Consider the following 17,135-nt stretch of genomic DNA (forward strand, 5'->3'; position numbering starts at 1 on the left):
AAACAGCTGAATAGGTGATGCCATGCGCTGCAAGTACACACAACTGACATCTCTTGCCCCTTGGGAATTCAAACCTGGCCCACAGGAGGGTGCTGCTCACCCTGACACAGCACACAGCTGTCAGCATTTCTTATTACAGCCACATCTCTTCACAAAAAAACCACAGCCACTTGCACAGAGCACCCAAGATAGAAGGTGAAAGCCAGTAGGCATCCATGTATTGTTCATACCTTTTTTCTGTGTTGGCAGAAAATTTCCATGTGTGCTTATGCGTACACAACACAATGCAGGGGAAGTTCATGCTATTTTAGGAAACTCAGATTTGCACGCAACTGTGTACACCACCTTTACAACAGTGACTGGTGCAGCTGTGAAGAGGAACAGGGAGTAGCTCACTGCTCAGACTGTGGCTCTTCCATTTAAGATTTAAAGCTGCAGCACCTGTTAAAGTATCAAGCATACATCTGAAGCAGAAAAGAACATAAATATCTTTTAATGATGGTAAAGAAATCTCAAAGATTTTACCATATCTGACAGAAAATTCTTCTTTTAACAGTCTTCCACAATGACAATAAGGCACATCAGCATTTTAAAATGGCAGCTGATACAGAACAAGCAGATAGAAAAAAGGTAAAGCCAGCAATACGCAGATGATATAGCCCCTCAGTACGTTTTGTTGGTAGAACATAAGACGATTGACAAAACAACTCCCATCACAGGCTTTGGTCAGTGAGCACAGCACTCCTGAGGAGCTGATGGCAGCACATCTCAGGCTGTGCACAAGGCCATGTCTGTGCTAGCAAACATACATACAGAATAGGCAAAGGCAAGGGGCAGACAGCCTCCCCAGCACCCTGGATTCTAGCACCAAACTGGGGGAAGTATCACACTTCATTTATACTGCACTTACAAATAGTAATAAAAAGGCAATCCATTATACATGCTATGCAACTTTCCAAACTATTTCTGTAAACCAGTCTAATCAGACAAGTTGTTTTTTCATTCCTAAGGTCCTGTTTGTTTAAGCTAACTCCCAAATTTGAAAAAGCTACTCCAGGCAAAATTTGTCATTTAATTCATTGAGCAAAACATTGTCACAAACAGTATCTTAAAATCAATCTGAATTTAGAATAATTCAGAAGTCATCCCAGATTATACCATAGTGCAGAGATGATTGCAAGTAACTGGAGTTCATAAAATGAAATCATCACGTGCTTGCCAGAAAGAGTGATGCTTTACCTCCCCTTAAAGATGTTAGATTTATATCACAATTTCATTTCTAAAGTCAAAAGTTAGACATTAAAATTTGGACCCAAGTCCAGCAGAATGTTTGACTTCCCATCATTCTGTACAGTCCTGAGATGGTCTGGGAGCTGGACTAAGAACTGAATGCTTTCAGACTCAATTCAAATATTTTGGGCAGCACACTTCCTCAATGGAGATTTGACTCTCTATCAAATGCTGTAGTATTCTGTATATTTGCACATTAGAGAAATGGCAATATGCCTTATTTTCTCTCTGAAATACGATAAAAGGTACTAATTATGCTATAAACTATATATATTAAATATTAGTCATTTTACCTAACCAGAGGCATCACTTTTAGCATTACAATCATCTCAAAAGAAAAGACAAGACTCAAAATGATTTCTACTTCAGAAGAAATTCTATTGAGTCAGTAAAGATCAGGTTCTTTTTCCACATGAGCAGCTACTCCAACAAAGGCTTACAAACACCACAACCAAGTGCAAGTAATTCTTGGGACTTAACAAAGCAGTTCAAAATGCAAAGGCACAGAGCATTGCCCCTTTTAGCTATGCCAGCATAGTAGAAGTGCAAATCCCTTCTAATGAGGGCAATTATATCAATATTCCAGACTCACAATGGTATCCTAGTGTGAGACTCAGCAAAGCACAACAAGTTATACAGATAAAAGGCACCCTGGATTGCATTAGCAGATGACTCCTATCTACATCACAGCTTCATTAGCTAAGTTAAATTAATGCTGTTAAAATGAACTTCAATCACTTAAATAATTTAATCATCTCTCTAAAGTATATGAAAAGAAGAAGAAAAAAAAAAGAAAAAAAAACAGAAAGTAACATCCTGAAAAGGATCTATTTGCCTGAAGTGTTTCACACCCGACCAGTAGGGCTTCCTCATGTTCCAGTTTCTGTGATCTAGTCCAGCAGTTTGGATCCTGGGGGTGATGACTTCAGTCTCATTAAAAACTTCTTAGCAGCGACACCTACTAACAGGTATTCAAACATGCTGGGAGCAGGGAGTTTGCACAGCCTTTGGGTGAAAGATTCAAAGAGTGGGACCTGGGGAGATCTGTAGTGTTGCCCCAATAAGGTCTGGGTACAGGAAGTGCAGACCTCACCAGGCAGGCTTGCACAGCAAGCAAGATGCAGATGTAGTATCTGGCACAGAGCTCACACACAGGCACAAGGATGTGGGCTACAGCTGGGACCAATTGACTCAAAGACCCAGAATGTTTTCCCCCCCCATCCACGAGAGAGATTTCCTTGTTCATCACTGCAACCTGATGGGGAAGGAGTACAGATGTCATGGTAGCTTTGTGGTCTTTTCTAGGAGAGTCAAGTACAGAATTAGATTAGAAGTATACAAAAATAAATAATCATAAAGCCAGAAATCCCTTATAATACTGAGAATGGGACACTGACTCATCACTGACTCATGCAGCAGCACTGGACAGGAACAAGGATCCTGTGTTATTATTACACTCATGGAAAAAGGCACACGGCTGTATGTAGTGCTACCACAGGCCTCCTACCAGGTCTGTTATCCTGGGAGGCACTGTCACTGGTACGTGAGCCCTTATGCAGCCCCAGGCCTGGCTGTAGCTCTCCCAGCAGGTATATGGGGCTGCTCCTCACAGCCCCAAACACTGTGGGATTTGGGGGGTGCCTCTGCAGTCTTTGCTTGGGAGCTTTGGTCTCACTAGAAGATTTGACATAAAAACTGAATAGCAGCTCACAGGTAATATCAAAATATGCTAAGATTCTTCTATTTACAGTCAATCACACACAGTGCCTTACAGACAAACACAGAAGCGTGAAAGGTGATGAGATGAATTGTGTGATGAATTGAAAAGCAATGACCAGAGCTGCAACAACGTGCTAGGAAATCCAGATCACTAAATCACACAGGACCAAGGTTGACTATCGTAATGCCATAGTGCTACAACGTGATGGAAAGCACAGCAGTAACAGCAGGGTGACACAATCCCAGGCTACAACAAATGAGAACAAGCTCCTCTGCAACACCCATAGATACAGAAACAAAAGAAGAAAATCTGCTTACCTTGAGAAGACCTCAGGTAGGCAGGGATCTCCAATCAGATACCCTCACCTCCACTACCAACCCTTAAATGAGGTCTGGGAAAGGGTGGGCCCTGGCTCCATCCTTCCCAGTCACTCAGCTGCATTGCATGCACCTGAGCTCTCCTGGGTTGATCCTGCCTTCCCACCAGGTGCTCTATGTCATCATAAATCCAAAAATAAGTACCACGTGCATCACTTTAACACCTTCCTATTTTTGAAATGGATTAAGAATTGGTTCTGTGTCAAAACGTTCACACAAGTGAAACATTTATTAGTGCAACTGGCACATCAGGAGCTGAAAACTACTGCCTACAGCAGCAAGAAACCTAGAGAAAGTCTGACATTTAGCAGACCACTAAAGATACTTCCGCTAGCCTTCAGTATAGCTGAGATTGTGAGTGTTAATTTCCATAATGCCACGTTGTTACCGTTAATGAATGTGCTAATGATCTGCTAATTCCTCATTTAGACGGAGAATTGCTGAATTCAGACATTTGGGAGCTGCCTTACAGGAGACCAACAGATCTATGCAGCCTTCCAGGTTGGCCCTGGGCTGTGAAGGCCTCTGCAACAAATGTCACCATTCTGGGCAGCCCAAAGGCAATCATTCTGGGATTCATTCTTTTGTAGATGACAAATTAAGCCGAAAGGATAAAAGAAACACTAGACAGCAGCGGGTATAGCAGTTTCCCTTCTACAGTCCTTTATGTGTGGTCCATTGTTTATTTAATTCAGCAGAAGGTTAGAGAGCCCCTTCTAGGACAGAAGCAGCCACTCTGCAAAAGCACGACTGGAGACATAAAGCTGCAAAAGGTGTGTGCGCATTTATGTGTGTGTATATATATATAGATATAGATATATATATATGTATACACGTGTCTGAAATTCCTTTAGGAAACAAATTTTTTAGGGCAACAGTTTTCACTCAATGGTCCTTGGTGCCTAAACATGAAGTTAGATTATTTCTCAAGGATCCACAAACATACTGAAGCAAGGCATGCTTCCTGCTCTAGAATTCTAGGGCCTGAATTCACTTACACTTGTCTCCATTAAAAAAAAAAAAAAAAAAAAAAGCTTTAAAAGGAAAATGCCTGAAAACCCACCATTTTAAGAAACCCCAGCCACGATAAGCTCCAATCTTCAGTTAATGCCAAAGGACTCCCTATTACATTAACTCTCTGCCAACGGGCGTTTATTTGTATTCCCTTCCAACCAGGACTGTATGCATTTATGTAGAGGATAAACTGCAGCCTATAAATATTATCTTAAGCAAGAACATCAGAAATTGTTTTTTTGTTGTTGGTTTGGTGTTTTTTTTTTTTGTTGGCTGGATGCTTTTGCAGTTGCATTTTAATACATTTTGCGTGTGTGTGTTTTGCTTCAAATTCAGTTTGGAGGTTACACTGCCAATTGTGGCTGCACAAACAGCACTGCGGCCAAGCATGATGTGCTCTAGCTAAACATAAATCACTTTAGTCTATCTTTTAGCTGTAATCTAAATTAATTCTTTGAAAATCAATTTATGACTGTTTTATTGTGCTTTAATACAAACAAACACTCAGGTGCCACAAATATGCATCCTTTACAGCTGTAGTACTGCTCCTGAGAATTGACGCACTTATTCCTCCCTTCTTGGCACAGGTGGAAATAAATTTGAAATTTAAAAAAAAGCCATTTAATAAATACTTTTTATTTTCTTCTTCTGTTATCACTGCGCATTGTCACAAATCAAAAAATCCTCTCCTGGGCAGCGTGGAAAGGGTAAGAAGTCATGAGCGCAGACAGGAAAGATTCACCCACAGCACCTTCCACTTTGCTGCCATCCCTGCCCAGGAGGAACTCTTCAGGACCATCAGAGCAGCTCATTCCCTGTCAGCTGCCCGTGCCTGAAGGGCAACGCGGTGGAAAATGAATAGCTGGGGCTTGGCGTTTCAAAACGGCATGGGTAATTTTTGTTTAGAGTTGAAAGCAGGATCCTGGCTGCTGGAGCTGCTCCCTCCTGACAGCAGCCCCCACTTTGATAATACAAACTTGATCCCTATAATTACCCAAAGCACAAAAGGGATTCTTAGCACAGAATTAAAGTTTATGCAGAAAAGAAAAAAAAACAGCAGTAGCTATTTGGGATTCATCTCCTTGTATAAACGTGCCTTAAGGCTATGAAAGAAAACTATTTGTGTTTTTTGAACACTGCAGAAGCTTTAGAATCTCTGATATTTGAAGTCTCGCTGTTGTCTTAGTAAGTCCAATTCAAGGATCTCAGTTATGTGATCCTTTTCCATACGCCCTGCCCACTCCCTAAATATTTTTATACACTCCTATCATGTCCTAAAAAATGTAGTAAGTTCACCTAGCATATAAATGTTGCCAGATCCTGGGACTGAACTTCCTTTTGTCTGTTCCTTCTCTTGAGCTCCCAGACCGAAGCACCGTGTGACATTTCAGCTTTCACTGAAATAAGGGAAAAGTTCCTAATTGCTCAGAAAAATAAAATCATCCTAAATGGAAAATGTATTTCTATTTAGAAAATGCTTCATGATTTACATTGCATTTTCTTACTTTTTTGATTCCTGACTCATTTTTGAATGATTAAGGATGAGCTTACCGTCATATACAACACCTTTTCCCTCTTAAAAGCTGTCAAGAAACTGCAGTTCAGACTATAAACTCCCCCTGGCAGTCAGTAAAAAAAAGTTAATCTTTCAATTATGCTTTCATAATTGTATTCTATTGCTGTAAGAACAGAGAACGTCTTCCTACCCAGTGCCTTTATTTCGACATGAACAATAGGGACTCTTCACTGTTCTGCATAACTTAAAAGCAAAGTACAAAGTTTTATTTACACTGACTTGGTGAAGAGCTTTCAGCAGATTTCTTTCTGGCTCTTTTTCTGATTACCTCTCTTCTTGGCCAACATCTCCATTACAAAAGGCCCATGACTGAGCATATATAAAGGGTTTATGGTCAATAAAACCTGCATTCACACCGGAAGTCTGCATGGCACAGGCAGATTTGGCCCAATGCTGGATAATCTGTGGGGCCCTTCTCATTCCGGTGTCTGGGGTTCTGTCAGTTTGGCAAGTAAAACCAGCTTGTATTGCACTGCAACCCATGAATTGGTGATCTTTCATATCTAATGTTCACAATCCTAAAGCGCTCCTAAATACTAACAAAACAAGCAATTGACCATAAGTATGAATCAGACTTCTAAGCAATCATGTCCAAATAAAAATACTTCCAGAGAGATTATCCAAAGAGATTCAAGCAAAAGAGCAATCTTTCCTGGCATGTAAGGGACTGCACAGAAACTAGATAACCATGTCCCCGCTCATCTGGCTGCATTTGGCTGTCAACACACGATGACAAAGCATTGTCCAGAGGCGACAGGTAAGTTATAAGCTATGCATTAAGACTTTTTTGTTGCATGATTTTCCTTATCTATTGGTCCTAATATGACCAAGCAATCACAACGTGATAAAAAACAGAGTAAACAGTACCTGTCAGTCATTCCTTAAAAATATAAGGCTGTGATGATATGAAAAAGCAATTTCTCAACTAGGAACAAGAAATGAGTTGCCTTGTAGCATTCAGCTAGATGGTTTGCCTAGAATGCTTCTAAAGCTTGTCTTGTTCAGAAAGACCTTCGTGCTGATGATCAAAACAGAGGGGAACCAAGAAATGGAAAGCTGATGACAGAAGAGAAATGAGATGAATGTTCATATGAAACTCTTTGGCTCATATACAGATCATGAGAAACTTAAGAGTTGCGTTCACTCAGTACCATACATAAAGCAATGCTCATTTTTTTTCCAGGCTTTGTTCCAACTTGTTGCCTTCCCACAATTAGCTCTTAGAAGCACAGGTCCTGCTGTGCTCCTGTGCACCCAGTGCAAAGTCCACGGCCTGATGCACACTGTGGAAGAGAAGATGGTCCTCCCCCTCTTTGAAGAATTCTCCCCGCATGAGGGAACTCCTCACCGAAGGATTGCACTGTGCCAGTAGCACCTGGACATCTATCTCACTGTAGTCCTTGCAGACCTCTTTGAGCGTGCGTATTCCTGCTGTGTCCAGAAACTGTACTGCACAGCAGTCAATCACTATTGTGTGAAACCCCAACGGCTCGGACACAAGCTCCATGGAAACATTGGTCTGGTTGCCACCAGAACCCGCTTCCTTCTCTCTAAGCATTCTTTTTGCTGCCTTTTTCTTTGCTGCCTTCACCAAGGCTGGGTTGACTCCAGTTTGCTTGTACAGTGCGGATTTGAAGCACTCTTTGTTGATGTAGTAGAGGGGTGCTTCAAAACGCAACACCACAACTCCTGGCTTAGTTTCTAAGTTCTTATAAGCAGACAGGGACTCATACGTTTCAGACTCTGCCACCCAGCCAAGCAATGGTGCCTCTGGTTTCTGAGTTCGAAAAATGACACAAAGCATAGAGAAACAAACACCAATCAAAAGGCCAATCTCAGTACTGATGAGTGCTGAGGACGCCATAGTAACTAGCCAGATCACCGTGTCCACCCTGCTCAAATGCCACATTTTTGGCAGGTCTCTGAACTTTCGCAGGGCACCTCTGAGGTTTACAATGGTTATGACAGCAAGGACACATTTCTGAAGGGAATAAAACAAAGGTGCAATCACAAGGAGGACTATTAGGATTAACAAACTAGTCACAACGCCAGAAACCTGTGTTCTGCAACCTGTTGACTCTTTAATAAGAGTCTTAGCAAGAGCTGCACTTGTTGTGAAGCAATGGAAGAAAGAGGGAATGATGTTGCAGAAGCCAATGGCATACATTTCCTGGTTGGCCTTCACAGTGTAACCATGCTTCTTGGCAAACATCTCTGAGAGGGAAACAGTGATGGCAAAGCCAATGACAGCGATGGGGATAGCATCCAGTGCCACGTTAGGAATCAGGTTCCAGTCAGGAGGGCTGGGTGGCAGAAAGCCAGTTGGGATGTGCCCAGCAACACTTGAGCCATAGGTTTCTTTCAGCTTCCCTAAGTGAGATGCCAGAGTAGCTGCCACAACCACAACTAATTCAACTGGAATTGGAGCCTTGAGCCTGGATTTAAAATGTTCATTAAGCTCCTTAGTTGGGATAAGAACAAGAAAGCACAAAAAGCTGGTGATGACATCACACATGTTAGTCTTGTGTATGTTTCTGAAGATGTTTATCCACGTGGTTATGAGGGAGCCGACGCCACTGCTCCGTGGAATGTCCAGACCCAGGAGGTACTTAGCTTGTGATGTCAGGATGGTAAAGGAGGCACCCGTGACAAATCCGCTGAGCAATGAATCGGAGAGGTACACTGAGACAAAGCCCACTTGAAAGAAACCCATGGCCACCTGCAAGGAATCAACCACATACAAGAGATTAGAATTCAGACTTTGTAGATGCCATCATCGTGGGGATCTGGAAAAAAGTGGGTAAGAAACATGGCCTTGGAGGACAAGGCATGGTCTCAGCATGAAAAAGACTGTCTCCAGTACTCAGCTCCTTCTTGTGCACCACACTTAAATGAAATGCACTTCCAACACAGAGCAGACTTTTTTAGAGGTCACAGAGGCCTCCATGCTCTGAACCCATGCTTATTGTTGGCTCATTGGGTTCAGAAAAAAGGGTCCCAAGAAAAGAAAGCATTTGGAATACTAGTTACTTGTACCATTTCTGTCTCAATTTCTTTCAATCTCTGTGAACTTTGCAAAGATCCAAAATCTATGCTTTTGTATGTCTCATGCAATAAAATATGACAACCTGCAATAAAAATACAGCTTATGGTCTAACAGCTGCCCTTTGCACTGCATAAAGCTTGCTGCATCCAACCTGGAAAGTATATGAGCTTCAGACTCTTGTGATGCAGATTACATAAATAGAGATAAACTTTTGAAGTTTCTTGGCATTCATTTTTATTAATGCTAGCTGAATGGAGAAATCCTTGGTGTTCTCCCCAGGAGATCCACCGTAACCATGTGAAGGGAAATATCCCTTCTTTCCCAACAAGCTTCATGCTAAACGGAGCTAAATGTCTCCTTTTCTTCTCCTCTACACTTTGGTGAGCTATCACTGTGAATGTCACCATAGGAAGAAATGAATGTGAACTCACGAACTTAAATATCACAGTTCTGAAGTACAGTTAAAACTAAATCCATTCTGGTTAATGCATGACAGTCTAAAAACAAAGATATCTGCTTTAATTTCAGCAAGCATTGAATTCTACGATCTAAGCAGAGACAGAAGAGTAAAATACTATTAAATAACATATTTTAGTGTGGTAGTAACTAAAAGCTTCATTTCGAAACTGCTTTATTATCTCCGTAGTACCCTCTTCATACAGAATCATAGAACAGCCTGGGTTGAAAAGGACCACAATGCTCATCTAATTTCAACCCCTCTGCTATGTGCAGGGTCACCAACCACCAGACCAGGCTGCCCAGAGCCACATCCAGCCTGGCCTTGAATGCCCCCAGGGACATCCACAACCTCCTCAGGCAACCTGTTCCAGTGCTTCACCACCCTCTAAGTGAAAAAATTCCTAATATCTAACCTAAACCTTCCATGTCTTAGTTTAAAACCATTTCCCCTTGTCCTGTCACTATCCATCCTTGTAATATACAGTGGCATTGATTTGGCTTTGAATGAGCAAACAACAAAGTTTCACCAAAAAAAAGCTTAGAGATAAATAAAAAGAAACTGGAAATAGCTTTATTGTTCAAGTTTGGTTTCTTTTTTTTGTTTGTTTTGTTTTTTTTTTTTTTAATAAATGCAAGTGACTCAAGCCTGGAATTAATAGATAACATGCCACATTTTGGCCCAGTGAAATTGAGCCCTGATATAAGATATAAGCTAGAAAATACAAGTTTTAGAGCACAGCAAGGAAGGCAGTGTGCAGATCAGTGTGGGAGTAGCAGGCCTGGCAATGTTCCATGCAGGTCCTTGCAGTCACCAGCAAACTAACAAAGCAAGTACAAAATGTTATCCAAACAAAAAGGAGATCACAGAGGAGTTTCTTGCACAACAGTAACTGGCAACATCCAGTCCTGCTTAGATCCGTTTGCCCAAGATTCAGAGAACATGTGCAACCCCAGCAGACTGCCCATATGAACAACCACATACAGAATTAAAACTATTTCCACAGAATACTTGTTTGCCTACTTCCTCTTACCTGATAAACTCCAGCTATGAAGGTCATGGTGGCTCCCACTTTTATTGCATAGCAGGTTTTATCACAGAGCAGCTTCTGCAGTGTCTGGTTCACAGGTGCAGTGGTGGAGTTCACGTGCATTGCTGTATCCATGTGGTCACTAAGAGCAGCTGGCTCCAGCTCATAGCCGGCTCTCAGCACCTCACGATCCACCACTTGTCCCACCATCAGACAAAGTGCACCAAAGATACCAACAGAGATGTGGCGAGAGGTTCCAAATATGCAGTAAATAATGCCTGCAAAGAAGGATGTATAAAGGCCATAAATAGGCTCCTGTCCAGCCAAGAGAGAATAAGCAATTGACTGTGGGACTAGCAAGACCCCCACAATCACACCAGACATTATGTCTCCCAGTAAGCACTCTTTTGGATTGTATTTAGGAAGCCACTGCAAGATGGGAAAGAAACTTAAAACACAGTCTTTAACTTTGGCTGGAGTGCAGCTGCAAGTTTTCTTCACTTGTTTAACCATCAGAGCCTTCAGGTTCCTCTTCTCCTCCTGAGGTTCCAAAAGCATTCTGTGATAGAAGCCACGTTTAGCTTCACCTTCTTCTGGCATTTCAGACACTGATTGAACGTTGTTGAATTCTGCCATGGCTGTCATCTCAAGGGCTCCCTAGCAACAGAAAGAAAGACTGCTTTATTAAACCATAAGTGAATGTGTTAGACCAGAATTCTTAATGGAGCTGGTTCAGAGGATATGAAAAGCAAGGGCTAATAGTCTTGGTTAAGCAGAGAAAGCAAGTCCCAATTAAACATGGAAAGAGTCTCCCCATTACATCCTTGTTAAACAAGGAATCAGCTTTCTAAGAAAGAAGCTGATATCCTGTAGAATAAACCTGCTGTTGCTAAAGTTGTGAAATGGAAAAGAATGCAAGAGCACTGTCTCCCAGAGAAGTTTCCTTGACTAAATTGCTGTTTGCAGACCGCTCCACTGCAGAAAGACAGGCACATTTGTTGTGGTCCAACAGTTACTTCAATCCAGTTGCTGAAAATTAACTACAATTAGTGTATTTCTCACGCTGCACAGCTTGGTCTAAACTTCTTTTACATATACATTCCATAAAACAAGTATTCTTCATGCACCAATTACTCCTGCAAACACTGTAAAGATTTGCTACCTAGTAAGAAATCTTTATTGACTTTATTTCACCCAGAGATACAATGGCAAAATGCTCTTTGTAATTTTTAGAAGTTGGTTTTGAAGTAAACTACATCTAGCTAAAACAGCACAAAAGGAAGGCAAGTTAAGGGGGACAATGTAAAGTAAGCAGCACATTTCTGCCAGAACATGTGCTCTAACACAGGCTATGTACATCCAGTTAAACAAGGCAGGTATCTGTACTGGGGCAGCATGTTCACAACAGCCATGTCTCTAACCAACCAGGCTATCTAAAGTCAACACACTGCCTAATGTGGGTAGGTTGCCAACAGGAAATACCAAAGGCAGGGGCTGGTGTTTTAGCCTCAAAAGATGCTTTCATTCACTATAGCACCTCTCCGGTGGGTAAGCTCCTGCTCCTCCCAGAGAACTCAACACAGCTCACTTCTGGTAGCTGGCTGCTGTACTGCTCTGCTGAAAGGCTGCTGTGCTTTGAGCAGAGACCTTCCCGGCTTCAAACCCACAAATAACCCCACTGCACCAATGCCATCCTGAATGCCACGTGGGGACTGCAGGGCACTATTTGGATCTACATACCAGAAAGAAGACCTAGCCCGGCAGCCAAGAACATGACTCTTTGTGGCCGCAGTTCTGAGTGCAGGCTGAGGAGCAGCTCTGGAAAATTCATGTTCCAATGGGGAAAAAAAAAAAAAAAAAAAAGAGAATAAATAAATAAATAAAAATGAAGCTTAATGCACTGCTGTGTTAGGTGAGTCCTAAGTGGAAAATTCCAGTTTGAACTCAAGTCTTCTTTCTAGTATCCGTGTCCTTCTATGTAGTCTGGCCCTTTTAACTTAAAAAGCTAAGTTCTGGATCCAAAGATTACCCCACCCAGAACTGTGATACATTTATATTTTTAGGGATAACGTTACAAACGTATTTATTTGTCACCATATTTGCTCTCTTTGTTTAAGATAATCCTCTAGTACAATAGGCAGAAAGAGAACAAAGGTTCCGTTTTGCCTATGTGTGTTCTTAATCATTCCAAACCTCTACCTCAGAGCCTCCTAGCCATGCAGAATTACTGTACTACAAACCTATACACACACAATGACAAATGTCCCTTGGCTAACAGCTGTCAGCACAGTATCTTCAATGTATTTTAGAATGATTATAGGCTTAGAAAATCTTATGAGGAATTAGAGTATTTACTTCCTAATGAGGACACCTACGGTGCAAGGTGTGACTGACTCAGGATGATACAGGGATCGTGCACCCAGGAGAATGCAGACTCCCAGCACTCATCCTCACACTCCAGATATCTAATCTCACCCACCCACATGGTACTGCAAAGTCCACTAGGGAATTATTTATAGTACATACAAGAAAAGCAAATGCTGCCCAGTGAGAATACAGTGAATTCGGTGCACAAAAGCACGAGTCTGAAGCACATTCCATATTTGTATTTGCACAAGAGGTTTTATTCATTTCACAAGCACGGAGTAAGAAATTAATAAGCTTTCATCCACTGCTGAGCAAATCAATACTGCAAAATCTGGGGGGGAAATTCACCTCCAATTTTTTGTGTGAAGCTACTTGGGTCAGTTAATTTTCTCAGACTTCAGAAAAGATTTCAGCAATGAGAACCCTTGCGGCTCCTCTCCCCTCACCCAGGGCTCTCGGACAGATCACTGAAGCCTGAGAATGTTTCTTGATGGGTCAGGAAACTCAAACACGAAACGCAGGCAGCTCAGTTTAGCTCTGTGCAGTGTCATAAAACGTCTGTGCAGCGGATGGAACCTGGGTTGTGCTTCCACAGCTCAAAAACGTTCTAAGCAAAAATCTTTTTGCCTGCTGCACTCTGAGCACATAGGGGATCTTTGTGCTCACCTGCATAACAGCTGTCTGTCCGTGGCAAGAAAAGGGCCTTTCACCACACAGCCCCAGCCTCTAACCAGGGCAGGACACAAGGAAGTGACACACCATTTTCAACACCCATTTCACCCTTTTCTCTCTGAAAGCTTGCTTTGCATTACTTTTGTAACCACGTAGCCCAACTACGCGCAGTACAACTAGATTTTTGTTTCCAAAAAGAAAAATTGTTGCTTCAGTGTACTGCTACAGTTAACCTGGAAAAGAAGCTGCAGTGTGTCACCATTTTCATGAAGTTATTCGTATGCCTGTAATTCACTTTTATCAGCTCCTTTTGGCCCGAGTAAGATCTTCAGGGCTGTCTGATTGCCACAAGGAACTGAGAACACAACACAGACTTGTGGAAACTTCCGGTATCTGTCCTGTCATCAAGTGGCTGCCATAAAATCGAGACACTGGAGGTACCACACTCCTGAGATCTGATGACTTTTGCAGATAATTTCTGGGTCCCACCCGGCACTCTCTTACCCCCGCCACATACAGGCAAGGCACCATCTGCCCAATGCTGGAAGCACTGCTGGCAGCACGGGGTGAGCTGCACCTCCACGCAACCATCCCAGAACACAGACACCCAGACAGCAAGAGAATAACGGGCTGCAAAGCTCATTCAAGGGCTGAGATAACACATTACAAGCTAAAACTTAGACCCAAGCAATAAAGAATAGAAACTAAATAAAACAGAAGTGTCAGTTCTATGACGCTGATGTCAGCTTTCCAGACTACTTCTCTCAATGCCACTCGCACATTTAATTACCTCATACTATCACCACCCAGGCTCACCGCACCCACCTGCCGGACACGAGAAGTTTCAGGCACGCACTCAGAAACTGGTGTATGAACACGAGTGAAAGAGGCACCAACACTGTGAAGAGATGTAGAAGAGAAGCAGATGAAGTAGAAATCCAAGTTCTGCAAGAACCGCTTCTATGGAATCGTAGAACCACTAAGGCTGGGAAGACAACTAAGATCAATAGTCCAGCTGCCGACCAACGCTGTAAGCCTTCTCTGGACGCGCTCCAGGGGCGCACCGCCCCTCTTTCAGCACGGGGCCCCGAACGCAGCGCTGCAGGCACAGAGGAAGTGCGGCCCGAGGCCGGCCCAGGGCTGCGCGCTGCGCGAAAGGCGGGCGCCGGACTGCGGGGAGGGGAGCGCGCCGGAGCACAAAGCGCACGCACTTTTTATACTCCTGAAACAGCAGTGTTCGCGGAGACTGTATCGTTTAGAATGCCAGCAGGCGCTGAAGTATCCAGGATAATGAAATCGGTTTATGTAAATCCAGTGCCACCCTCTGGATCCGAACGGCGCTTCCCCTCCGAGCAGCTCACTTCGCCCCCCAGCTCACGTCGCGTGCTCTCCTCTCGGCTTCGCCACTTTCGTTTTTTTCTTTCCTGCCGGCACGAAACACCGCATTCGAAGACCTTCCGCAAAACGGGTCGCGGAACGCCGAGCCTTCTGCAGAGCCGCGCTGGCAGCTCGCACCAAGTTCACACCGCGAGCCCCGCTTCGACCGCCCGCTCCGCCCGGCTCTGCCCGCCGCCCCGCCGCCCACTCACCACTGCGAGCGGTTGGCGGCCCCGGCTCCGGAGGCTGCAGGCGGCCCGGCAGCTCCCGCCTCCCCGCCGCGACCCGGAGCCGCCCCGCCGCGCCTCCCGTGGCCGCCGGAGGAAGCCCGGAGCCGGCCCAGCGCGGAGGGACGGCCGTGCCCCGCCTCGCAGCCCCGGCCCGAGCCCCGAGCTGCCTCCTGATCTTGCTCGTGAGAAACAACAACGGGAAGCGGGGCCCGGCAGCCCTCACCCAGCCTGTGCCTTCGTCAGTGCATGGAGTGAAAAATGTGTCTGCTCTCACTTAATTGGCTTCTTTTTCTTTTTTTTTCCATGCAAAGGCACTAGTAATGCTTCAGTTTTTACTTTCTAATTCATCCCATGTGTGTTCTGAACTGCCAGCGGCCTGACAAAGCCTAGAGCAGAGTTACTCATTGTAATCCTCTCCACAAAAAGAGCAGCCCAAAAAACTAAAGAGACAACTAACCAGAAGAACTCCAGTGAACAATCTGTGTTTTTGTTAATTGAGCTTCTCCAATTTTTAAATTCAAAGATTAATAATCTGTTGGTAATATTAAGCAAAATGACCTGAACTTCCCATGGCTACCATAATTACGGATACCGTAACAATTTGTTACAGAATCACAGAATTGTTTGAGTTGGAAGGGACCCTTAGAGGCCATCTGGTCCAACCCCCTGCAATGAACAGGGACTCCACAGCTCCATCAGTGCTCAGAGCCCCTCCAGCGTGACATCATGTGTCTCTGCAGGGATGGGGCACCTTTGGGTAACCTGCACCAATGTCTCACCACTTCTATTGCAAGGAACTTCTACTTTAGATCCAACCTAAATCTTCCTCTTCTAGTCTGAAATCATTTCCCCCCTGTCACAACAGACCCTGCTAAAAGGTCTGTCTCCTCCTTTCCCTTAGCCCCCTTTAGACATTGACTCTGCTTTGGGGTGCCACTGATACTCATTGCAGTGTTTCAAGTTGTTTGCTTCAGTATCTAGATCTGTCTGGGAAGCAAGTCCAGCTATGAAAAGCATGATCTCTCTGACCATTCCCTGCTGCAAGAGCTCAGTACTCTCTTATCTTCCCCTGAATAGGGGGTCATGGTCATAGTAGCTGAACCTGCTTCCCTTCCCTTCCCTGCCTGTACTGAAGAGCATACATTATCTGAAATCGAACATTGCCTAATATTTGCATTTCATGTGGAACCTTGAGCTGCCAAACAGCACGTCAATATATGAATGGAGAAAGCAGTGCTAAGGATCTTGTATTTAAGATCTGTCATTCTGTGGAAATACAGAGTACTTCAAATACGTCACATTCACCCTTGCCACAAGGCTTCAACTGGAAGTGACGGTAACTGGAAGATACAAGTTACAAGGGAAAAGAAAGAGCAACCTTCCTCCCCCCTTGCTATCAGCTGTCAGAATCAGCAGCAGTTCTAACTTCCCAATCCTTATAGGGATTTGCACTGGAGTTTTACTGGAGTTTAATATATGGTGACAGCAATACTATCGGAGTGAAACCTTGTGAGGCCTGACGTCTATTTTAAAAGCACAAAGAGACAGCCTCTGTGCAGGAACTGTGTAGAAACCTAATGCCACAAAACAAAGAAATGGACTCAGAGCCTTTTCATTGCCTTTCTGGTGGTGCTGGCTGTAGAGCAGCTTGGATCATCAAACACATCGTGTCGTCTTCAGAGCAATGGGGAAAGAGTATCTTCATGGGCACAAATAAAGAAGGCGGGATTAAAGAAAAAAATCCCAAGCACTTTTTTTCAGAATCACCACTATCGTTAGGGTTTTTTTCCCCCCTTTTACTGTACATGAGCTACTGTTAGATTGCTGTTTGGGTTTTTTTGTTTGTTTTTTGCTGCTGTAGATTGATTTTCTAAAAAGCGGGGGAAAACGCAACTAAATATTTAAGGTGAGTAAATCATTTAACTGCCAATTACTTTCCTTTTCCTAAGGTATATTAAGTTTTATGGTTAATGCATTTC

At 43.5% G+C, this 17,135-nt stretch overlaps 2 protein-coding genes across 13 annotated transcripts in view; one reads left to right on the forward strand and one right to left on the reverse strand.

The window, feature by feature from the left end:
* On the reverse strand, positions 1–15,359 carry SLC26A2 (solute carrier family 26 member 2). 7 transcript variants are annotated; one of them, XM_085236963.1, is made up of 5 exons: positions 15,139–15,175; positions 14,375–14,447; positions 12,251–12,328; positions 10,514–11,167; positions 1–8,696 (listed from the first exon to the last, which is right to left on the reverse strand). In XM_085236963.1, the coding sequence occupies exons 4-5, from the start codon at positions 11,153–11,155 to the stop codon at positions 7,191–7,193; spliced, it is 2,148 nt and encodes a 715-aa protein (XP_085093089.1). In that variant the 5' UTR covers positions 11,156–11,167; positions 12,251–12,328; positions 14,375–14,447; positions 15,139–15,175; the 3' UTR covers positions 1–7,190. The 7 variants fall into 7 exon arrangements, with proteins under 7 accessions (XP_085093089.1, XP_085093086.1, XP_085093090.1 ...); XM_085236960.1 differs by lacking the exon at positions 15,139–15,175 and adding an exon at positions 14,761–14,898; XM_085236964.1 differs by lacking the exon at positions 12,251–12,328 and having other exon boundaries at positions 15,139–15,359.
* The window catches only part of LOC104913252 (uncharacterized), an 11,764-nt gene continuing 9,048 nt past the window's right edge, over positions 14,420–17,135 (forward strand). For all 6 annotated transcript variants that reach the window (XM_085236967.1, XM_085236971.1, XM_085236968.1 and 3 more), the window contains exon 1: positions 14,420–17,062. In XM_085236967.1, coding sequence (XP_085093093.1) covers positions 14,420–15,499 — 1,080 coding nt within the window. In that variant the 3' untranslated portion in view covers positions 15,500–17,062. The remainder of the gene's footprint in view (positions 17,063–17,135) is intronic.

This window comes from Meleagris gallopavo, chromosome 15 (genome assembly GCF_905368555.1).
Source record: "Meleagris gallopavo chromosome 15, MGAL_WU_HG_1.1, whole genome shotgun sequence".
NCBI classification, from domain to species: domain Eukaryota; kingdom Metazoa; phylum Chordata; class Aves; order Galliformes; family Phasianidae; genus Meleagris; species Meleagris gallopavo.